The sequence below is a fragment of the Bombina bombina genome, chromosome 4 (genome assembly GCF_027579735.1).
Source record: "Bombina bombina isolate aBomBom1 chromosome 4, aBomBom1.pri, whole genome shotgun sequence".
Classification (NCBI taxonomy): Eukaryota; Metazoa; Chordata; class Amphibia; order Anura; family Bombinatoridae; genus Bombina; species Bombina bombina.
The window spans coordinates 520,365,299-520,390,814 of NC_069502.1; the positions used below are offsets into that span (position 1 = coordinate 520,365,299).

At 41.3% G+C, this 25,516-nt stretch overlaps 1 protein-coding gene across 1 annotated transcript in view; it reads left to right on the top strand.

The window, feature by feature from the left end:
- Nucleotides 1-25,516, top strand: part of DDX43 (DEAD-box helicase 43) — a 1,089,992-nt gene that overhangs the window by 78,731 nt on the left and 985,745 nt on the right. The window contains exon 4 of the mRNA XM_053712000.1: nucleotides 9,550-9,721. Within this exon, the coding sequence (XP_053567975.1) occupies nucleotides 9,550-9,721 (172 nt within the window). The remainder of the gene's footprint in view (nucleotides 1-9,549; nucleotides 9,722-25,516) is intronic.

The following is a 25,516-nucleotide window of genomic DNA, read 5'->3' on the forward strand; positions in this document are numbered from 1 at the left end:
GCTCATGGACTCTTGCCAATATGAAAGAAATTAATTTATCAGGTAAGTTCTTACATAAATAATGTTTTTACAAACTTTGACTAATGATATAACTTGAAACTTCTGCTCTTTGTCATCATGTCTCGAATGTTAAGCACTTTGTACCTAAGCTGGGGAAGGGACAGTATAGGACTTGCAACAGCCCTACAAAGGGGACTATAAGAAAACACTAGGTGAGGATGAATGATAACATATAGGCAGCCTGCCTGAAACCCCGAGGTTGATCGACATCCAACCTACCGATCCCTCAAACAGGAGAGGGCCGGGCAGGCGGAGTAGGATACGTGGAGGGAAGGGAATGAGGGAAAGACGAGAAGGGGAAAAAAATGGGGAATTTTTATAAACTGGCACTAAAGTATGCGGTACCAATGACCAAAGTAGTATAAATTCTCTTGGTTATATGTTACAGATCCAGTCATTCCAGGTCTCCCAGTAAGTCTCTAACCTGTCAGTCTCTCTGGCAACACATTTTTCCATGTTCGCAAAGTGGTTCACCAAATCACATACATCATTTAGATCAGGGGGCTCTTTTTCTTACAATATTCAATTTAACTGCTGCCAGAATATATATTAACAGACTATTTGTATATACTGGAATTGAGTCCCCAAAGATATGAAGGAGGGACTTTTTGGAGTTAATGGGATATCAATGTTAAATGACCTAATGAGCACCTCGATGTCTTTCCCAAGTGGCGCCAATCTTGGACAAGACCACCAGATGCGCATATCAGTGCCCTACAAATCGCAAGATCTCCAAAATAGCGACACCCCATTGCCATACATTTTTGCTAATCTCTTAGGCACTCTATGCCATTTCAGAACAACCTTCATATAGGTTTGGAGAACCGTCACACAATGCAAAGTGTTTTTCGTTAACGTAATCGCCTTACTGAGCTCGCTTTCAGATATTATTGTGCCTAGCTCCCGGCTCCAAGCCTTGATTTGCCACGGAAGCGCAACTGAATGGTCACAGATCAGGGCGGAATAATGGAATGATAGATACTTACTTGTTCCTCTGCCCTTGATCCATCTCTCCTCCCATGTAGTCCTTTCTCTCAAGGAGTTACCCGGGAAGCCCCAAGATTTGGCTCAGGCTCAGTACTTTAAAACTCTCAAATCTGAACCACTCCGGGGCATCGCCGAGAGCGTCATGCTCCTGAGTGGCCCCGCTCAAGCGACCCTTCGAGTAAAGGTCTGCTATTTGGGAGAAACCCCTCTCATTCCAAAAGTCAATGTGGATATTAGGAATGTTCCACAGCAGCCCGTTGAGAGCATAAATAGGGGACGGGTGAGGTGAGATAGCTGTATGATGGCAGAGATCATGCCAGGTATTGATAGCCTGCATTACAATAGGATTATCTATCCGACTACCCAGATTCATGTGTCTCGGGACCCAGATGGCGTCTTGCAGTCTAATCCCAAGAGGTAGCGCATGTTCCTCCAGTTTGTACCACCCAGGTTTTTCTACTGATGGGCCCCAGGACGTAATATGGGCTAGTCTTGTCGCCTCATAATTTAAGTAAATATTGGGAAAAGAGATGCCCCCTCTGTCAAAACGTCTTTGTAAAATCTTGTACGCAATTCTCGGAATTGTATTTTTCCAAGCATAATTTAAAAATATTCGGTGGATTTGTTGAAGGACTTTATGCGGAACATTGATCGGCAAACATCGGAAAAGGTAAAGCGCTTTCGGTAGAAAGGACATTTTGATATTGGCTACTCTACCTAGCCATGAAATTTCCTGGTAGTCCCATTTCATTGTGAGTGTCTTAAGGTCAGAGATTAGTTTATCGAAATTCAGTTTCACTGTAGTGTCCATGTCACCACTTAGGAATACCCTGAGATGTGGGAGATGACTAGAGGACATCTTGGAACTAAACTTATGCTGAAGGTTCATTAGTTGATCTGCTGTGATATTTAAAACATATGCCTCGGTTATTGAAACATTAGACTTTTAATAGCTAAGTCTACTGAATTGATCAATGAAGCTAAACACTGATGGAATAGAGGTCTCAGGATTTGTTAACAGAAGGGTGACATCGTTGGCAAAAAGAACAATTTCTTTCATGTAATTAGCAAGAGTCCATGAGCTAGTGACGTATGGGATATACATTCCTACCAGGAGGGGCAAAGTTTCCCAAACCTCAAAATGCCTATAAATACACCCCTCACCACACCCACAAATCAGTTTTACAAACTTTGCCTCCCTTGGAGGTGGTAAAGTAAGTTTGTGCTAGATTCTTCGTTGATATGCGCTTCGCAGCAGGCTGGAGCCCGGTTTTCCTCTGAGTGCAGTGAATGTCAGAGGGATGTGAAGAGAGTATTGCCTATTTGAATACCATGGTCTCCTTCTATGGGATCTATTTCATAGGTTCTCTGTTATCGGTCGTAGAGATTTCTTCTCCTACCTCCTTTTTCAGATCGACGATATACTCTAATATACCATTACCTCTACTGATTCTCGTTTCAGTACTGGTTTGGCTATCTAATATATGTAGATGAGTGTCTTGGGGTAAGTAATTCTTATTTCTATTTATGACACTCAAAGCTATGGTTGGGCACTTTATATGTAAAGTTCTAAATATATGTCTATAAACTTATATTTGCCTTGATTCAGGATAATCAGTTTTCCTTTAAAATTCAGACTGTCAGTTTCATTATTTGGGATAATGCATTTCAAATTATTTTTTCTTTACCTTGAAAATTTTTCAATTGACCATTTTTTCCTGCGTGCTGTTAGGCTCGCGGGGGCAGAAAATGTTTCTTTTTTTTTTTTTTTTTTTTGTAAATAATTTTTTTTATTGAGGTTTTTCGAATGGTACAACAAAAATGGAGATATAACGTTTGTCACAGATACAATACATAAATATACATTTACTTTTCAGGCGGGTATATTAACACTCACAGATGAGAGCGCATTTTGTTCATGACAGTATAATGATCAAAAGAATAAGTAACCGGAAAACCCGGGCTAAGTAAATATCCAAATTGACATTCTTTACAACTTTAGATGTCAGAAATATGGGAAATAAAATAAGGAAGAATAAAATCCAAATCCCACATAAAAAGAAAAAAGAGAACTGGACAAACATAGATGAAACCTCATTTAACTTTTTTATACATGAATATGGAGTAACTACTGCATTGGTCACTTTTGGGCCAATTTTATCAGAAATGTTATGTTAAATATAGTAATTCAGGATCAATGTATAAACATATAATGCATGAAAACCTAATAGAATCAAGAGTTACTATTATGATTGTAAACATACCTAGACCTAGGGGCTAGAGTAGTACTCTAGTCCCAAATATGGACTCAACTTTCTAGAAACTACTGTAAGTCAGTTTAGGAATATCTGTTAACACACTTCAACTAGTAGTCATAATGTGCGTTCCCAGGCGGGGGAGGTGACCTGTGAAGGGTTAGAGAAGAGGGAGAGATATGGGCTAGGGCGGAGAGTGGGGCACATATTATAGGGGGAGGGGTGTAAAAGAGGGGGGGGACAGGATTAGAGAAGTGGAGAGAATGAACCTTGTTTGGCAGTAAATTATTTAAGCGTATTAAGGCAATATATGTGAAGTTAATAGCGTTACTGGGGGTAGCGGGGGGCTTGAGCATGATTTCATGTTTAACTACGAGTTCCCTGGTAGTTAAACCAAGGTTCCCAAATCTGCCAGTATAGGTCTTCTTTTTCCATGTTAAAATAGAAGCTTTGTTCCATTTTGGCGTACATCTGCAATATCTGGAGGCAGGACCTGTTTCCAGGCCCTTGCAATTGCCAATTTCGTGGCTGCTAGGACAAAAATGATCAGTTTAGAGACCTGAGTTGGGACGTCTCTTGGGAAGATGTGTAGGAGAGCAATTGTAGGGGTGAGTGGAATGGAGAGCCCGAGGCTGGCACAGAGGCCTGCTATCTGACTCCAGATGGGTGCAAGTTTTGGGCAATCCCACCATATATGAATATCTGAACCTCTCTGCATGCAGTTTCTCCAGCATAGAGGAGACGTTGTGGGAAACATCTGCGACAGTCTCGAGGGGGTGTAGTACCATTTCAGAAATAGTTTCATGTAGGCCTCTAAAGTGTTTGCACAGTGAACCGTCTTTTTAGTCAACGTCATAGCAGTACGTAGGTCCCTATCTGTAAGTGGTCTGGAGAGGTCTCCCTCCCATGCTCTTAGCTGCCAGGGTGTTTCTTTGTTAGTAGACTTCTGTAGGAGGTCGTAGTGAAACGATATGAGTCTAGGAGTTTTGATAGGAAGCTGCCACAGTTTTTCCCAGTTAGTCAGGGGTCTATTTAGGGTTTTGGTAAATCCCCAGGATATCATAAAAGCATAGAGCCTCGAGTACTCAAAGGTGACCCAAGGAGGGGCTTCTGGAACAGTTGCTCCGATATTTTGGGGAGTGAGTAAAGTGCCCGAGGAGTAAAGGTGGGAAACTGATTTCAGGTCCCACTCACTCCATTGTAGGGCATGTGTGTCAGGTAGGGCTGCCAATAGGGCTGGTAGGGAATGAATGGGGGATGGATGTGGGGCGATATCTTGTAGATTTCTAAGGCTATGCCAAATTTTCAGATTATCTCTGACGATGGCATTCTTTAGTCCCAAATTGTCAAGGCAGTGGTAAGGAATCCAGGGTAGGTCTGCCAGCTCTAGGCCTTGAGGAAGGCTTAGTGCCTCAATGCTTTTCCATCCTTGCGGTTCTCCTTTGTTTGCCCATGCCGTAATGTGGGAAAGTCTAGCTGATTCATAATAGCAACGTACGCTAGGCATTGCAACCCCTCCTTGCTCATATTTTTTTTGGAGTATCTTCACCGCAATCCGGGGCTTAGATTTGCCCCAGATATAGTGTTGTCCCAAGGATTGGAGCTTATCAATTAAGGCTTTGGGGACGTTGAGTGGGATACAACGGAAGTAGTATAGGATTTTAGGCAAAATCGTCATTTTGAAAGACGCAATGCGGCCCAGCCATGAGAGCTCTTTAAGGCTCCAAGAGGAGGTGAGTTCAGTGACTTCTCTGATGAGATTTGTGTAATTAGCAGTGATTACTAATTTCGGGTCTGGACCAACTTGTACCCCCAAATGCCGAATAGCGGTTTGTGTCCATCGAAATGAGTACGATGTATGTAATACATCCAATTCAAATGCTGGAATGCATATTGGTAAGGCCTCAGTTTTGGAGACATTAACCTTATAATAGCTGTGAGCCCCAAACTTGATAATAAGATCAAAAAGAGCTGGCAGTGAGCCTATAGGGTTCGTTAGCATTGTATGCGGACGATGTGACACTATTCCTAACTTCACGGCCTCTCTACCAAGCCGGACACCTTGTATAGAGCGTGTTTGTCTAATAGCCTGAGCTAGAGGTTCAATGGCCATAGAGAAAATCAAAGGCGACAAGGGGCACCCTTGTCTTGTGCCGTTAGTGATATGTATGGCCGAAGAAGCGAATCCTAGACCCTTAACTACTGCAGAGGGACAAGAGTATAGGGCTCCTATCGCCATAATCACTACCTCTGGGATGCCAAATTGGGCAAGTGTGAGCCACAAGTATTCCCATCTTACCCTGTCAAACGCTTTCTCTGCGTCTAGTGACAGGGCCAGCATGGGCAACTTCAGCCGGGACGCCTCCATAAGTATGTTTAGCGTTTTCCGAGAGTTGTCTGGGCCCTCCCTACCAAACGTGAACCCAACCTGGTCCGTGTGAATCACCTTTGGGAGTAGGCTATTAAGGCGGTTAGCCCAAAGTTTTGAATATAGCTTTACATCGCCATTTATTAGTGAGATTGGTCTGTAACTCGTACATAACGAGGGTTCTTTGTCTGGTTTAGGGATGGGCAAGATCACTGCTTGTAAGAATTCTTTATGGAATGAGCCTGCCTCACGGGCTTCGCAAAAAACCTTGAGGAGAATCTTCTGTAATTCTGCTTTGAACATTTTGTAGAAGGCTCCCGGGTAACCATCAGGGCCTGGGGCTTTGTTATTTTGAGTCTGCTTAATAGCTAATTTGAGCTCAGCTAAAGAGAACGGGGTTTTAAGTGTCTCTCTATCTTCCTCTGGGAGAGTTGGTAAATTTAGGTTCTGCAAAAAATCCAGCATCTCCCGTGTAGAGGATTCTGTGCCAGCCATCGAGGGTTTAAGATGGTACAAGCCAGAATAGTAGGACGCGAACGTCTCCCCAATGTCTTTGGGTGAGAAGACCGAGGTAGAGCCTTTTTGAAGGGACAGAATTCTAGCTGCCGCTGTTCTACCTTTTAACTTGCGAGCAAGTAGGGACGAGGCCTTGTTACTCTGACTGTACATCAGCTTCCTAAATCGAACATAGGAGTCTTTTACTCTCTGTAGTTCTCTGTCTGCCAATTGTGCTCTTATCTCCGCAATTTGGTCTGCAAGACGTGCAGTTGGAGAATCTTTATTCTCCTGTTCTATGGAGCGCAGTTTAGCCATGAGAAGACCTAGGGGCAAACCTGCTTGGCGTTTTAATATTGCCTTTCTTCTAATGCATATTCTCCTTATATATGCCTTCAAAGCGGCCCATACTGTTTGGGAGGACACATCAGGGGTTTCATTTATCCTCAAGAACTCTATAATAGAGGTTTGGAGGGAAGTTCTGAAAGCTTTGTCTTGAAGCATTTGCTTCGGGAATTTCCAGCTAGGCCTAGATTCTGTGGTTAAATCAGTAGAGAGAGTGAACGTGAGGATGTCATGGTCCGACCATGGGCAGACCTTGATATGTGACATTAAGACTCTGTTCAGAGTCCATGAGTCAGTAAAGAAGTGGTCAAGCCTCTAGTATGTGTTATGGGGTCTGGAAAAGTATGTATAGTCTCTGTCCTTGTGGTGGAGTGCCCTCCATATATCGTACAGATTATGTTGGGAGATGTAGTGTCGAAATTTATTGGCAGTAGTTATAGAGTATTGGTCAATTTGTTTCCCCTTCTGAACTTTCTTATCTAGCAGGGGATCCCATACCATATTGAAGTCGCCCCCTAGGATTGTCATACCCGTCTTGTGTTTCTCAATTTTAGACAGTATCCCTTTTAGGAAATTAGATTGTAATTGGTTTGGGGCGTATATGTTAACGAGAGTGAATAGGGTACCGTTTAGCTTACAGTTAAGTAGTAGGAACCGTCCTTGGTTATCTTTTTCAGCATGGATGTGTTCAAAATGTAAGGATTTGTGTATGGCAATTGCTACTCCTTTCGTTTTCTCCGTGTTAGAGGCTAGGACTACTATGGGATAGTCGGGTTCTATATGGATTCTGAGTTGACGCTAACCAATGAGTCTCCTGATGAAACACAACTTGCATCCGCAAGGACCTCATGGTATTGGTAAGCATACTTCTTTTCTCTTGGGAGTTTAGTCCTTTGACATTTAGTGTAGCAAAAGAGATGTGGTTAGAGGCTGTCGCCATCTTAAGTCTGGGAAGAGGGGTGGGGAAGGGGAGGCAGTAGGAGGGAAGAAAGGGGGGAAGGAACCAGGTATATAACTCACCCCGCCTGGGTCTGCGCACCTGTGTGTGACCCTTGATGAGCGTAAAGCTCAGTGTTCGGATCGACGTTACACCTGAAATATAGTGAAAGAATTAAATAAAACCAGGAAAAGTTGAACAACTGAACAGAAAAAACACCAATTCAATACAGACAGTACAATGTATGATTATGGGTGTGAACAGGTCTTATTTGTATAAAGTAGGTGAGGTCTAGGGGTTTTAACCAATATGGTGAACCACTGGATCACCAAAAGGAGAAGTGTGTCTAAATAAAGAACTGACTTCTCCAGTCCCCGTAAGAGGGGATATCACAAATAAATTTGCGTATATGGGGGGGGGGGGGTAGTGCAAGTATTTAACTTGTAAATATGGATTGACTGTCATTGGGGGAATATGAACAAAAGGAACAAACCAATGTCCTTACAACAAACTGAATAACATATACCACTTCTACAAGCATAGTTACATATATTGTTAGTGCTGAAAAATATATTATAGTATCTGTTATGTCTAGAGGCCAATCAAACAATAGCAAGTAAATAACTTATGGAGTTTAAGTGGCTTGGATAGGCTAAAGGAGTGGGGAATTCCCGTGAGTCTCACCCGAGAGGAGGTAATTATTTAGAAACAGAATGGATATCTTTGGGTAAAGATCCGTTCCTTCACGAGGAGTCCCGGGTCCTCCCACTCCTGTTAGACATTGAACAAGTAACATATGGGAAATATACTTAACAACAACATACACATATTCAATAATTACAGAAGTAGAGACAGTAAAGTAACAGGAGCAATTTGGTGTAAAGACCAGAACTGTTTAATTTTCACTTGGCCGGCTTTTGAAGCCTAGGAGTAAAATCCAGGGCACTGGCTCGGATTCTTGTAACCTGAGGGGTGTTAGTATCACTGGTTTTCTGTAGTGATTGAGTTGTGTTTGTGGTTTCGGAGCGGTCTCTAGGGGCCATGGCATCCGTTTCTGAGCGGGGTTTAGCTGTAATTAGGCCCCAGTCCTGTAATAGATCGAACCCTTCTTTGGGGGTAAAAATTGTATGAGTGTCACCCTGTTTAGAGACTATGAGCCTTGTAGGGTATCCCCATCTGTATCTGATATTCTCCGTTCTTAAAATTTGAGTGATATTTCTGAAGGAGCTTCTTTTTTGTAAGGTGTAACTGGAAATGTCCGGGAATACAGTGATATGCAGGAATTTATCCGGTAGTTGAGGTTTGTTAACCAGTTCTCTCAGTATCTTCTCTTTGTGGGTGAAGAAATGGATCCTAGCTAGGACATCTCTGGGCTTGTCTTGAGAAACAGATCTAGGTCGCGCCACTCTGTGAACTCTGTCCAACAGGAGACCAGGCGGATCTGAAGAAGGTAGTAAGATATTGCAGAACTCCAGAACATAAGATTCTAGCTCCTGAGGGCCAATTTCTTCTGATATTCCACGAAATCTTAAATTATTCCGTCTGGAACGGTCTTCCATGTCTGCTAGTTTCAGTTCCAGATCAGATATCTGTATCGCAAGGTTTTGAGAGTAGGCTTGTAGGTGGGCATGATCCACAGTCAGATCTTCTTGTTTACGTTCCAAAGTTTCAGTACGTTCTCCTAATGCTCCAATTTCTCTACGAAGCTCCGCTGTAGAACCTTTAATTTCTTTAGTTAGTGTGTCTTGGTGAAGGTTCATACGTCTGGTTAGGACATCCACAATGTTGGCAGAGAGAGTATCTGGTATAGGAGATTGGGAATCCATGCTACCTTCAGATTCACTGCCTTCCAGTGCAGAGGTGGATTCTCTGTACATTTGGGACTTCCCAGGATGATGATTTTTGAAATGATCTGCAACTGTTTTCCTAGGAGGGTGTGGCGGTTTTGTTTTTCTCTTAGAGGTTTGAGACATGACCTCGGGCCTGTTTCCCCTGTTAGACCACAGTGATTGAACTTTTGCTCCGTGTTAGAGAGTATATTGAATAGGACAGTGGTAAGAAGTACTGTACTAAAGTCCCCCTGACGTCAATCTTGGTTTTAGGTGGTCATTTCCACCGAATTACTTGTTGCCAAAGTGAAATCTGGAGACATATCCTTGGGAAGGAGCAGCTCCTGGGCAATCTTCTGCTGAAGTTGGCTGGGCGAGATTTTCAGTGTACACCTTCTCCGGGGGAGATTGCCCTCACTGGGCCAGGCCGGAAAAAGGAATGGGGGTATGACCTGCTGTGTTGCGCACAGCAGGAAAGGGGTGGAGAGAGTGTCAATAGATCACAATATTAGGAAGCTTCTGGTCTTTAGCACCTAATGGAGAGTAATACCTTTGGGCCTGTGCAATATTAATATGTTCTATAAGGTGGGGTGTTCCGTTATATTATCACTTTGTATATAGGTAAACCCTTATATTAGTGAGTCTGTAAGGGAAAAATCAAGATTAGTTTAGACAGTGGACATTTCAAACTAGATATGCAGTCTAACACTTTTGTCTGCCCCACAGTGGTGAGTATGGAGGGACACTTAGGTAGGATCCTAGCATTAGTTGATGGTAGGGCTTTTTTAGCCTGAGAAGTCACCTGACAGGGTGCTGAATATTTAATGCTTAAATCTTTATATGCGTAATCCTGTCAGGCCACACTTGTGTATAGCATTTTAAAGCTTGCTAGCATTGGAGGAAAATATGTAAATGTTAGATGGTGGACAATATATATAGGTGTTATGCCCCACAATGTCTAATACAGCTAAATAGACTCTCTTCCTGCAAGAAAAAACAAAATATGGGTTAAAACACTCCACTCTGAGCCTAGGCTGCAGAGACACATAGGCTGACGCAGCAGCTAGGAAATCTCCTTGTAGTATTATTTTTATCACAGTTCTTAATAAAGGACAGTCTCTGAGAGTGCAGATTAAGTCTCAGCGCCCCTATAGAGAGGCTACACTTTGGCACTTAAAGATTATGCTTAGAGAGGAACCTTAATACCAAGCAGGTCTATTAATATATACTGTGGTCACAGAAGTGGGTGAGGTAGCTCTTTGGGCATGCAGGACCAGAAAACAAGGCTGTAACTTATTAGGGCACTGCTAGTACTGATCCCTTATCCTGTCCTGCAATGTTGTAATCTGTGAAAGCAAAGTTAATGTAGACCAGCAGTGTTATCCTCCAGGCGCCGGTATCATGCACTAATAAGGTAATGCAGTTCCCAATAACAGAGGAGTTGCTATGTCTGTCAAAGTTTTGTCGTTCACCTTTATTATGAGGCCTGTTCTATTTGCAGGAGTACTTTTTAGGGAACTGTGGGTCTGTAAAATATATTTATTATGTTAACAGTTTCTTTTTAGAGCCGAGCGTTTTTGCTCTGTGACTTCTCACTTAGCAGCTGAAAGGTTATAGTGGGGACGGGAGTCTTTAAATTCCAGTATGGCGTCTTTTCCCGCCAAGTGCTTTCTAATTATTTTATTTGCGGCGTCACCCAAACCCTCTCAGTTCTTAATATCCCCAAGCGTGTATGTGTTGGATAAGGTCCCCTGCCTGATACACTTATCAAAATGTCCCGGTGTGTTAGACTTTTACCTCCCTTCAGTGCCAGTTTCTGTCGGCCGTTTGCGTGGCTTCTCACCCGATAGCAATGGCGGCTGCTTTCTATTTGATGCGAGTCTGTTCACCTCTCCCCGGGTATTTCGGCTGTGGATGGCGCTGAAAGCCCGCCGCCTTCAAGATCTCTTTTGTACTGCTTGCGGCTCTGTTCAGTCGCCGGAGCGGAGCCCCGACCCTCCGGCGCCTGAATCATTGGGCAGTATTCCACCGGGCTGTGTGTCCCTCTGGGTATTTGCCAAGGAAAAATCTTGCCGGGTCCAGTAAAGCAGGCTGTGATCTCTCCGGTATCTTTAGATTCAATTATCAGCCAAAGTCACTCAATTTCAGATTATATTTGGTATATAATCTTTTACTTGCACAGGAGCTCTCCAGAAACACGTCTAGCTTCTATGGCTGCTAGTCACGCCCCCAGAAAATGTTTCTTTTTATTGCGTAATTTTTGGCGCTGACTTTTTTGGCGCAAAAATTTGTCGTTTCCGGCGCCGTAGTTGACGCCGGAAGTTGTATTCTGTTAACGTCATTTTTTGACGCATGCGTATTCAGACATTTTGTGCGCCAAAAAATGTGGCGTCGGTTTCGGCATCAGAGGATGTGGCGTCATATTTGGCGCCAAATATATGGGCGTTGTATTTGGCGCCAATAATGTGGGCGTCGTATTTGGCGCCAAAAAATGTGGGCATCTTTTTGTTACACTTTTTTTCTTCACATTATTTAAACCTCACTTTTTTATTGCTTCTGGTTTCTAGAAGCTTATTATTTAGCATTCTTTCCCATTCCTGAAACTGTTTTTTTTCTATTACCTATTGCAAGATTTCACTGTTTCTGTTTCAAAACATACTAAGGGATTCCGTTGACCGAGTTCAGTCCTACCAAAGCTAAGTTCATTTATTTTCAATGTTATGAATGTTTATCTTTAGCTATGGTTTCTTATAAGTTTCATGTTAAACTTTTATATGCAGAATCCATTAGTATTTATGCTTTATATATTGCTATTCTTTTTACATCTTATGTACAAGAAATACTTAGAAGATTTATAAGAATATATTTCTGATTCTATTTTAAAGGCTTTGTCTGACTTCGTGCCTTCTAATAAAATTTTTAGGTCTTTTTTCAAACTTCTTTTTTAATTATTGAAGTTTCAAATGTCCAACAACATACTAATTTATCCTTCTCTGATGATGTTTTTTTCTCATTCAGAATTTTCTTCATCAGATATTGACACTAACAAATCTAATTTTTTATTAAAGTACATTTGTTCTTTGTTAAAAGGTGTTGATTATTTTGGATATTAAGGTATCTAGTTCTTTTTCAAGACTAGCTAACATTTTATTTCTGCTTATTTATTCTTCTGTGTTTTCAGAGGTTTTTTTTTCCAGTTCCTCATACTAGGGAATGGAATAGGCTGAGAATTTTCTTTTATTCCTTTTTCAAAGGTTTTAAATTATATTCTTTGCCGGCAGTTAAATTCAATTTTGAAGGGTTCTCCAATTTATTGGGGCTATCTATACTCCTACTAATTATGCTATTGTTTCTATAGCAAAATAGTATTTATTTTTCCTTTAGATGGTTGTATCTTATTTATGGAAAATTATTTAGTTTCAGGTACTTTTCTTGGACCTGTGATTTATTTGGATGATGTTGTAATTGCTTCATTTTTTCTGTTTACTTTAAGATAAAGTATCAGATTATGATTTATTTTAGCATTGTTAAACGGACAAAATTTACTAGACTAGGTGCTGTTGCATTTGTCTTGTTGTTTTGCATTTATTGATTATGCAAGTCCAGTATATTGACTGGTCCTTTAACTGCTCTATCATGCTAATAATTTCATTAGTATCTTCATTTTATTGAATATTTTCGCAAATGAGGTTTAATCTATGTCTTTAGCTGTTTTAGCTAGAAGAATTTTGTGATTTCTAAAAATCCATATTTCTTTTGTTCTAAGATAATCAATTATTTGTTTTATAATTGGATTCAATTCTTAACTGTTACTCTGGGCTTCAAGATTGAGTTCTAAGACTAAAACTTTAAGCTTATATTAGTTTGGTTGTTCTTATTAAGGAACGAATTCCTGAATTCTTTCCCAAGTAACATATTTTTAATTGGAAATTTTTCAGTTCAAAATCAGCTCCCTAAAATTGTGATGTACGTGCCGTATTCCAGCTCGGCTGGTAAGGGGCAGGTTAAGACTTTTTTGAAATTTATTTGGTTCTATTCGGTCCAAATTTCTTTGATATTGGGCACAGAATAAGTTCAGAATAAACCGTCTGTGAGAAGTCTTTTTTTCTCTATTATATTCCAGCTATTCCAGTAAGGCTAACACTTTATTTAAGTGCGTTTCGGTCCTATATATTTTGGGTACTGTTGAAGCATGGCTGATCACCCGTGGGGTTCAAGCGCTGCTCAGACCTGGAATCTTCTGGGGTATTTCTTCCAGTTCCATTTTTAGGAACTGGGTTTTGGAGTTTTATTCAAACTATTCTGCCTTTTTTGGTCAGTGATAGCATTATTTGTTTTCATTAGATACAATAAATGCATATTTTCATTTTTCTGTTTTCATTCAGATTATTTTCTGAGGATGCGGAATCTCATATGATTCACTTTGTTCTTCCAAGACATAGTTAGAGTATCTTTTTTTTTCAAAAGCTCTTGATTCCTCACACAAGGGTCACCTTTTTTAGGTTTCCAGATAGTTTGTGTCACTGTCTTTGTCTCTATCAGACAAGGGACAATTTTATTGGGTTCCGTCTGTCTGTACCTTTAGTCTCTATTATTTCCTTCAGTTGCTATATATGCATAGAAGTTTTAGGTCTTATGACAACAGCATTGGATTCAATTCCCTTTGCTCATTTTCAATAGAAAGAACCTTTCCAGTTTTTTATGCTGAATTATGGTGCAGGGATTCTAGGATTTCACATTTTAAATCTTCAAATCCTAATATTTATCTATCTTGATTTGGTGGTTAAGATCACCATCATTTAGTTCTACAGGTCTCTTCGTTTCTTTGAACCTGGACCATGATATATACAGATGTGAGTCTTTTTGGTTGGGAGGCTGTCTGAGGATCTCTGTCAGCACAAGGGGTTTGGAAATCTCAGGAGGCGAGATTACCATTTGATATTTTAGAACTCCGTGTTTTTTCAGAGTTTTTCAGTTAGTTTCTTTTTGAAGAAGAGACGTTTATTGTCTTTCAGACAATATCACAACTATGGTGTATGTCAATCATCAGGGTGGGACTATCAGTCCTTAGGCTGTGACAGAAGTGTCTCGGATATTAGCTTGGGCTAAATCCAGCTCCTATCTAAATTCTGTGTTTTTTTTTTCCCAGGTATAGATATTTGGGAAGCGGATTATCTCTGTTAATCAAGCTTTACATCCGGGAGAATGGTCTCTCATACCCAGATATGTTTTTAAATTTTTCAGATGTGAGCATTTCTAGAAATAGATTTGTTGGCATCTCATCTGAATAAAGAACTTCCCAGGGGCCTATTCAGGTCCGGGGATCCTCAGGCGGAAGTAGTGTATGCATTGACATTCCTTTGGAATTATCTTTTTGCCTATTTCTTTCCGCCTCTAGTTCTTCTTCCAAAGTGATTTCCAAAATTTTTATGGAGTATTTGTTTGTTCTGCTGGGGGCTCCAGCATGGCCTCTCAGGTTTTGGTATGCGGATCTCATTCGGATGGCCAGTTGCCAACCTTGGACACTTCCGTTTAAACCAGACCTTCTTTCTCAAGGCCCATTTTTTCCATCAGGATCTCAAATCATTAAATTTGAAGGGATGAAGATTGAACGCTTGATTTTTAGTCATAGAGGTTTCTCTGACTCATTGATTATTACTATGTTTCAGGCTCGTAAATCTGTCTCTAGAAAGATTTATTTTTGAGTCTGGAAGACCTACTTTTCTTGGCATTCTTTTAAAATTCATAGAATTTTATAATTTTTTCAGGTTGGTTTGGATAAGGCTTTGTCTTCAGTTCTTTGATAGGACAAATCTCTACTCTTTCTGTTCTTTTTTCACAGAAAGATTGCTAATCATCCTGATATTCATTGTTTTGTACAGGCTTTGGTTCGTATCAAGCCTGTCATTAATTCAATCTCTCCTCTTTGGAGTCTCAATTTGGTGCTGAGGGCTTTACAGGCTCTTCCGTTTGAGCCTATGCATTTTCTGAACATTAAATTACTTTCTTGGAAAAGTATTGTTCCTTTTGGTTATTTCTTCTGCTAGAAGAGTTTTTGAGTTATCTGCTCTTTTTTGTGAATATCCTTTTCTGATTTTTCATCAGGATAAGGCAGTGTTACTTCCTGATATTCATCATTTTGTTCAGGTTTTGATTCGTATCAAACCTGTCATTAAGCCAATTTCTCCTCCTTGGAGTCTTAATTTGGTTCTGAAGGCTTTTCAGGCTCTCTTTTTGAGCATATGCTTGTTCTGGACATTAATTACTTTCAAGGAAAGTATTGTTCTTTTTGGACATCTCTTCAGCCAGAACAGTTTTTGATTTATCTGTTCTTTCTTGTGAATCTCTTTTTTTTCTGATTTTTTTCATCAGGATAAGGTGGTTTTTGCTGTCCTCATTTCAATTCTTACCTAAAGTTGTAAATTCTAACAACATTAGGGAGGAATTATTGTTTTCCTTAAACTTCTTTGGTGAGATTCTTACTTTCTTTGGATATGGTAAGAGTTTTTTGAAATTCTATGTTGAAGCTATTCAGATTTCAGATAGACTTCTAGTCTATTTGTTATCTTTTCTGGTTTTAGGAAGGTCAAAAGGCTTCTGCCTTTTATTTAGCATCTTGCTTAAACTTTTGTTTCATCATGCTTATTTGGAGTCGGGTGGATTCCCGCCTCGGAGGATTACGGCTCATTCTACTAGGTAAGTTTCTACTTCCTGGGCTTTTTAAGAATGAAGCTTCTGTTGATCAGATTTGCAAAGCAATGACTTGGTCTTCTTTGCATACTTTTACTATGTTCTACCATTTTGATGTTTTCTCTTATTTAGAAGCAGTTTTGGTAGAATGGTACTTCAGGCAGCTGTTTCAGTTTGATTCTTCTGCTTATAATTTCAGTTTTTTTCATTATAAAAATTGAAACTTTTTTGATTTGGGTAGTGGATTAATTTTTCAGCGGAATTGGCTGTCTTTATTTTATCCCTCCCACTCTAGTGACTCTTGCATGGAAGTTCCACATCTTGGGTATTTGCTATCCCATACATCACAAGCTCATGGACTCTTGCTAATTACATGAAAGAAAACATAATTTATGTAAGAACTTACCTGATAAATTCATTTCTTTCATATTAGCAAGAGTCCATGAGGCCCACCCTTTTTTGTGGTGGTTATGATTTTTTGTATAAAGCACAATTATTCCAATTCCTTATTTTTTGATGCTTTCGCTCCTTTCTTATCACCTCACTTCTTGGTTATTCGTTAAACTGAATTGTGGGTGTGGTGAGGGGTGTATTTATAGTCATTTTAAGGTTTGGGAAACTTTGCCCCTCCTGGTAGGAATGTATATCCCATACGTCACTAGCTCATGGACTCTTTCTAATATGAAAGAAATGAATTTATCAGGTAAGTTCTTACATAAATTATGTTTTTTCTTCTTCATAGGTGCCAAATTGAACACCCGATCCGAGTCTCGGATAGCTTGGGCAAAGGGCTCCATCACCAATGCAAATATCAATGGAGAAAGTGGGCACCCTTGCCTGGTGCCATTTGTAATGGTTATTTTGGGAGAGCAGAAACCGGGATCCCTGATTCTAGCAAACGGTGCAGAGTAGAGAACTTTAATAGCCGCGATGACTGGAGCAGGGAAATCAAAGCCTTTAGAACCTCCCATATAAACTCCCACCTGAACCTGTCAAAAGCCTTTTCGGCATCCCCTGGGGTCCCCTTCTTGGCAGCTTCTGAAAATGTTTAGCAACCTCCTGGTATTATCTAGGCCTTGCTGTCCCTTCGTAAAATCAACCTGTATAAGGGAAGGTAAAGACTGACTTGATTTGATCTCATTAAATATTGCCTGCAAGAGATGCACTAGTTGCGGGGAAAATTTTTTGAACAGAGAGCCCGAAAAACCATCCGGACTAGGGGCCTTGTTTTGTAGATTCATAATTGTCAATGCTATTAACGGTTCCAACAGGAACTTTTTGGCCTCCACTGAGAGAAGGTTCAGTTTCTGTAAGAAACCAGAGATCTCTCTTGCCGTAGCTTCGTTGGGTTTCTCATTTTTAGCTATATTGTAAAGATCATTATAATAGTCTGCGAAAGCTTTCCCAATCTCAGCTGGCGCATAAACTTTCTGACCTTTATGGACAATAAATGGAATTCTAGCAGCCGCCTGCCGATTCTTAAGCTTGTTTGCTAGCTGTGAGTCTGCTTTATTGGTCTTATGGTACATCAGTTGTTTAAATTTGGAGAGCGCAGCTTAGACTCTCTTAAGTTACATTTCTTTTCTCAAACCCCTCAAATGGGAGATTTCTCCAGAAACTCTCAGAGATGGGTCTCTCCTGTTTTGACTTTTCGCTGACCACAGCTCACAAAGTAATTTACCTAACGGTGCACTTTTATCCTTTCGCATTGCCGCTGATTTAGATATGCATATCCCTTTTTAGATATGCTTTCAAGGCCGCCCAACGTATTTGATGTGATGTTTGGCCTTCTTGATTTACTCTCAAGAATTTTTCAATTTTGTTGCTTAAGAGTAACTTAAAGGCGATGTTTGGCCTTCTTGATTTACTCTCAAGAATTTTTCAATTTTGTTGCTTAAGAGTAACTTAAAGGCATGGTCTTCCCATAGGAACCTTGGAAATCTCCAAGTTGGCTTTACAAAGGGGGAATCCGTGCCTTGAATCTGAAAAGAAACTGCGTCATGGTCCGACCAAGCACAATATCTTATCTTGGACTCTTTGATCAAATTCAGGGTCCAGGAATCCACAAAGAAGTAGTCTAGTCTAGAGTAGGACTGATGTGAGGCGAGAAGTAGGGATAGTCCCTGGAATCCGGGTGACACGAACGCCAGACATTAAACAGAGAATATTGGAAAATCAATTTCCGAAACTTGGGAGACGACAATGCAGAGAATGAGTCTACATACATTTCTATTGGCAGAGGTTTTCTTGTCCATTAAGGGGTCCCAGACTAGGTTATAGTCCCCACCCAGGATCAAGGTACCTTGTTTTACTCTCTCTACAAAGGTGAGGGTCTTTTTGAGGAATGCTATCTGGCCCTAATTGGAAGCATAGATGTTGGCCAACGTGAAAAGCTGATTGTTCAGTTTGAAGATCAGGATAAGAAAGCGTCCCTCCCCATCCTGCTCCACATGGATTGGGTGGAAGGCTACAGATCTATTAATTAAAATAGAGACTCCCCTAGTCTTTTTTTCACCATGAGTGTAATGGTAAACCGCAGGAAACTGTGGAAACTTGAGTACCGGGATATGAGAGGTCGCCCAATGGGTTTCCTGGAGGAAGACTACCTCTGTTTTTAAGCTTTTTAGGAAATTTCTAAGACTACGTTTATTAGGAGAATTTAATCCCTTACGCCTAGATTTAGAGTTCTGCGTTAGCCGTCAAAAGCAGCGTTAAGGGGTCCTAACGCTGCTTTTGGCTGCCCGCTGGTATTTAGAGTCGGCCAGGTAAAGGTGTACCGCTCACTTTCAAGCCGCGACTTTTCCATACCGCAGATCCCCTTACGCCATTTGCGTATCCTATCTTTTCAATGGGATCTTCCTAATGCCGGTATTTAGAGTCTTGGCTGAAGTGAGGGTTACACCTCTACCGACAAGACTCCTAACGCCCATGGAAAGGCTGTAGTTAAGAGCTTTATGGGCTAACGCCGGTATATAAAGCTCTTAACTACAGTGCTCTAAAGTACACTAACACCCATAAACTACCTATGTACCCCTAAACCAAGGTCCCCCCACATCGCCGGCACTATAATAAATATTTTTAACCCCTAACCTGCCGACCGCACATCGCCGCCACCTACATTATCCCTATGAACCCCTAATCTGCTGCCCCTAATATCGCCGACACCTACATAATATTTATTAACCCCTAATCTGCCCCCCAGCGTCGCCGCCACCTAACTTCAAGTATTAACCCCTAATCTGCTGACTGGACCTCGCCACAACTATAATAAATGTATTAACCCCTAAAGCTAAGTCTAACCCTAACACCCCCCTAAATTAAATATAATTTCTCCAACATAGGTGTGTCCTGTCCACGGCGTCATCCTTACTTGTGGGATTTTCTCTTCCCCAACAGGAAATGGCAAAGAGCCCAGCAAAGCTGGTCACATGATCCCTCCTAGGCTCCGCCTTCCCCAGTCATTCTCTTTGCCGTTGCACAGGCAACATCTCCACGGAGATGGCTAAGAGTTTTTTGGTGTTTAAATGTAGTTTTTATTCTTCAATCAAGAGTTTGTTATTTTAAAATAGTGCTGGTATGTACTATTTACTCTGAAACAGAAAGGAGATGAAGATTTCTGTTTGTAAGAGGAAAATGATTTTAGCAACCGTTACTAAAATCGATGGCTGTTTCCACACAGGACTGTTGAGATGAATTAACTTCAGTTGGGGGAAACAGTGAGCAGACTTTTGCTGCTTGAGGTATGACACATTTCTAACAAGACTTGGTAATGCTGGAAGCTGTCATTTTCCCTATGGGATCCGGTAAGCCATTTTCTTAATTTTTAATATAAGAATAAAGGGCTTCACAAGGGCTTTAAAGACTGGTAGACATTTTTCTGGGCTAAAACGATTACTTTATAAGCATATTTAATGGTTTATAACTTTGGAGAGTTATTTTAATCTTGGGAATTCTGTTAAAAAAACGTCAGGCACTGTATTGGACACCTTTTTCACTGGGGGCCTTTTCTAGTCATAGGCAGAGCCTCATTTTCGCGCCACTAATGCGCAGTTGTTTTTGAGAAGCAAGGCATGCAGATGCATGTGTGAGGAGCTCAGATCCACTGAAAAAGCTTATTGAAGGCGTCATTTGGTATCATATTCCCCTCTGGGCTTGGTTGGGTCTCAGCAAAGCAGATACCAGGGACTGTATAGGGGTTAAATGTAAAAACGGCTCCGGTTCCGTTATTTTAAGAGTTAAAGCTTTCAAATTTGGTGTGCAATACTTTTAAGGCTTTAAGACACTGTGGTGATATATTGGTGAATTTTGAACAATTCCTTCATACTTTTTCGCATATTCAGTAATAAAGTGTGTTCAGTTTAAAATTTAAAGAGACAGTATTTTTTTATTTTAAAACGTTTTTTGTGCTTTGTTATCAAGTTTATGCCTATTAACATGTCTGAACTAGCAGTTAGACGATGTTCTGTATGTTCGGAAGCCAAGGTTCCTCTCCATTTAAATATATGTGATGAATGTGACAAACAAAGTAGGGACAATGATGCCACTGATAATAATGTTGCCCAAACTGATTCCTTAAGTGAGGGGAGTAAGCATGGTACTGCATCATCTCCTTCCATGTCTACACCAGTCTTGCCCACTCAGGAGGTCCCTAGTGCATCTAGTGCGCCAATCCTCCTTACTATGCAACAATTAACGGCTGTAATGGATAATTCTATTAAAAACATTTTAGCCAAAATGCCCACTTATCAGCGAAAGCGTGACTGCTCTGTTTTAGATACTGAAGAGCATGAGGACGCTGATGATAATGGTTCTGACATGCCCTTACACCAGTCTGAAGGGGCCAGGGAGGTTTTGTCTGAGGGAGAAATTTCAGATTCAGGAAAAATTTCTCAACAAGCTGAACCTGACGTTATTACATTCAAATTTAAATTGGAACATCTCCGCGCTCTGCTTAAGGAGGTGTTATCTACTCTGGATGATTGTGACAATTTGGTCATTCCAGAGAAATTATGTAAGATGGACAAGTTCCTAGAGGTCCCGGTGCCCCCCGAAGCTTTTCCTATACCCAAGCGGGTGGCGGACATTGTAAATAAAGAATGGGAAAGGCCCGGCATACCTTTTGTCCCTCCCCCTATATTTAAGAAATTATTTCCTATGGTCGACCCCAGGAAGGACTTATGGCAGACAGTCCCCAAGGTCGAGGGGGCGGTTTCTACTCTAAACAAACGCACCACTATCCCTATAGAAGATAGTTGTGCTTTCAAAGATCCTATGGATAAAAAATTAGAGGGTTTGCTTAAAAAGATGTTTGTTCAGCAAGGTTACCTTCTACAACCAATTTCATGCATTGTTCCTGTCACTACAGCAGCGTGTTTCTGGTTCGAAGAACTAGAAAAGTCGCTCAATAAAGCATCTTCTTATGAGGAGGTTATGGACAGAGTTCAAGCACTTAAATTGGCTAACTCTTTTACCTTAGACGCCACTTTGCAATTAGCTAGATTAGCGGCGAAAAATTCAGGTTTTGCTATTGTGGCGCGCAGAGCGCTTTGGCTAAAGTCTTGGTCAGCGGATGTGTCCTCCAAGAACAAATTGCTTAACATCCCTTTCAAGGGAAAAACGCTGTTTGGCCCTGACTTGAAAGAGATTATTTCAGACATCACTGGGGGAAAGGGCCACGCCCTTCCTCAGGATAGGTCTTTTAAGGCTAAAAATAAAACAAATTTTCGTCCCTTTCGCAGAAACGGACCAGCCTCAAACTCTACATCCTCTAAGCAAGAGGGTAATTCTTCTCAAACCAAGCCAGCCTGGAGACCGATGCAAGGCTGGAACAAAGGTAAGCAGGCCAAGAAGCCTGCTACCGCTACCAAGACAGCATGAGATGCTGGCCCCCGATCCGGGACCGGATCTGGTGGGGGGCAGACTCTCTCTCTTCGCTCAGGCTTGGGCAAGAGATGTTCAGGATCCTTGGGCGCTAGAAATAGTTTCTCAAGGTTATCTCCTGGAATTCAAGGAACTACCCCCAAGGGGAAGGTTCCACAGGTCTCAATTGTCTTCAGACCAAATAAAAAGACAGGCATTCTTACATTGTGTAGAAGACCTGTTAAAAATGGGAGTGATTCATCCTGTTCCATTAGGAGAACAAGGGATGGGGTTTTACTCCAATCTGTTCATAGTTCCCAAAAAAGAGGGAACATTCAGGCCAATTTTGGATCTCAAGATCCTAAACAAATTTCTCAGGGTTCCATCGTTCAAAATGGAAACCATTCGGACAATTCTTCCTACCATCCAGGAAGGTCAATTCATGACCACGGTGGATTTAAAGGATGCGTATCTACATATTCCTATCCACAAGGAACATCATCGGTTCCTAAGATTCGCCTTTCTGGACAGGCATTACCAGTTTGTGGCACTTCCATTCGGATTAGCCACTGCTCCAAGAATTTTCACAAAGGTACTAGGGTCCCTTCTAGCGGTGCTAAGGCCAAGGGGCATTGCAGTAGTACCTTACTTGGACGACATTCTAATTCAAGCGTCGTCTCTGCCACAAGCAAAGGCTCATACGGACATTGTCCTAGCCTTTCTCAGATCTCACGGGTGGAAAGTGATCGTAGAAAAAAAGTTTTCTATTCCCGTCAACAAGAGTTCCCTTCTTGGGAACAATAATAGACTCCTTAGAAATGAAGATTTTTCTGACAGAGGCCAGAAAATCAAAACTTCTAAGCTCTTGTCAAGTACTTCATTCTGTTCTTCTTCCTTCCATAGCGCAGTGCATGGAAGTAATAGGTTTGATGGTTGCGGCAATGGACATAGTTCCTTTTGCGCGGATTCATCTAAGACCATTACAACTGTGCATGCTCAGACAGTGGAATGGGGATTATACAGACTTGTCCCCGACGATCCAAGTAGATCAGAGGACCAGAGATTCACTCCGTTGGTGGCTGACCCTGGACAACCTGTCTCAAGGGATGAGCTTCCGCAGACCAGAGTGGGTCATTGTCACGACCGACGCCAGTCTGGTGGGCTGGGGCGCGGTCTGGAACTCCCTGAAAGCTCAGGGTCTATGGTCTCGGGAAGAATCTCTTCTCCCGATAAACATTCTGGAACTGAGAGCGATATTCAATGCTCTCAAGGCTTGGCCTCAACTAGCAAAGGCCAAATTCATAAGGTTTCAATCAGACAACATGACGACTGTTGCATATATCAACCATCAGGGGGGAACTAGGAGTTCCCTGGCGATGGAAGAAGTGACCAAAGTTATTCAATGGGCGGAGATTCACTCCTGCCACTTGTCTGCAATCCACATTCCAGGAGTGGAAAATTGGGAAGCGGATTTTCTGAGTCGTCAGACATTTCATCCGGGGGAGTGGGAACTCCATCCGGAAATCTTTGCCCACATAACTCAATTATGGGGCATTCCAGACATGGATCTGATGGCGTCTCGTCAGAACTTCAAGGTTCCTTGCTACGGGTCCAGATCCAGGGATCCCAAGGCGACTCTAGTAGATGCACTAGTAGCACCTTGGACCTTCAACCTAGCCTATGTATTCCCACCGTTTCCTCTCATTCCCAGGCTGGTAGCCAGGATCAATCAGGAGAGGGCTTCGGTGATCTTGATAGCTCCTGCGTGGCCACGCAGAACTTGGTATGCAGACCTGGTGAATATGTCATCGGCTCCACCATGGAAGCTACCTTTGAGACGGGACCTTCTTGTTCAAGGTCCGTTCGAACATCTGAATCTGGCCTCACTCCAACTGACTGCTTGGAGATTGAACGCTTGATTTTATCAAAGCGTGGGTTCTCAGATTCTGTCATTGATACTCTTATTCAGGCTAGAAAGCCTGTAACTAGAAAAATTTACCATAAAGTATGGAAGAAATATATCTGTTGGTGCGAATCGAAAGGATTCCCATGGAACAGGGTAAAAATTCCTAAAATTCTATCCTTTCTACAAGAGGGTTTGGAGAAAGGATTTATCTGCAAGTTCTTTGAAGGGACAGATCTCTGCTTTATCTGTTTTACTTCACAAAAAGCTGGCGGCTGTGCCAGATGTTCAAGCTTTTGTTCAGGCTCTGGTTAGAATCAAGCCTGTTTACAAACCTTTGACTCCTCCTTGGAGTCTCAATTTAGTTCTTTCAGTTCTTCAAGGGGTTCCGTTTGAACCCTTACATTCCGTAGATATTAAGTTATTATCTTGGAAAGTTTTGTTTTTGGTTGCAATTTCTTCTGCTAGAAGAGTTTCAGAGTTATCTGCTCTGCAGTGTTCTCCTCCTTATCTGGTGTTCCATGCAGATAAGGTGGTTTTGCGTACTAAACCTGGTTTTCTTCCGAAAGTTGTTTCTAACAAAAACATTAACCAGGAGATAGTTGTGCCTTCTTTGTGTCCGAATCCAGTTTCAAAGAAGGAACGTTTGTTGCACAATTTGGATGTAGTTCGTGCTCTAAAATTCTATTTAGAGGCTACAAAGGATTTCAGACAAACATCTTCCTTGTTTGTTGTTTATTCTGGTAAAAGGAGAGGTCAAAAAGCAACTTCTACCTCTCTCTCTTTTTGGCTTAAAAGCATCATCCGATTGGCTTATGAGACTGCCGGACGGCAGCCTCCTGAAAGAATCACAGCTCACTCCACTAGGGCTGTGGCTTCCACATGGGCCTTCAAGAACGAGGCCTCTGTTGATCAGATATGTAAGGCAGCGACTTGGTCTTCACTGCACACTTTTACAAAATTTTACAAATTTGATACTTTTGCTTCTTCTGAGGCTATTTTTGGGAGAAAGGTTTTGCAAGCCGTGGTGCCTTCCATCTAGGTGACCTGATTTGCTCCCTCCCATCATCCGTGTCCTAAAGCTTTGGTATTGGTTCCCACAAGTAAGGATGACGCCGTGGACCGGATACACCTATGTTGGAGAAAACAGAATTTATGCTTACCTGATAAATTACTTTCTCCAACGGTGTGTCCGGTCCACGGCCCGCCCTGGTTTTTTAATCAGGTCTGATCAATTATTTTCTCTAACTACAGTCACCACGGTATCATATGATTTCTCCTATGCATATTCCTCCTTTACGTCGGTCGAATGACTGGGGAAGGCGGAGCCTAGGAGGGATCATGTGACCAGCTTTGCTGGGCTCTTTGCCATTTCCTGTTGGGGAAGAGAATATCCCACAAGTAAGGATGACGCCGTGGACCCGACACACCGTTGGAGAAAGTAATTTATCAGGTAAGCATAAATTCTGTTTTTAATCTAACGAAATAAATTAACTCTTATTAACTAAAGTATTCCTATTTAAAACTAAATACTTACCTGTAAAAGAAACCCTAATATATCTACAATATAACTAATAATTATATTGTAGCTATTTTAGGATTTATATTAATTTTACAGGCAACTTTGTATTTATTTTAACTAGGTACAATAGCTATTAAATAGTTAATAACTACTTAATAGCTACCTAGTTAAAATAATTACAAAATTACCTGTAAAATAAGTCCTAACCTAAGTTACAATTAAACCTAACACTACACTATCATTAAATTAATTAAATAAATTAGCTA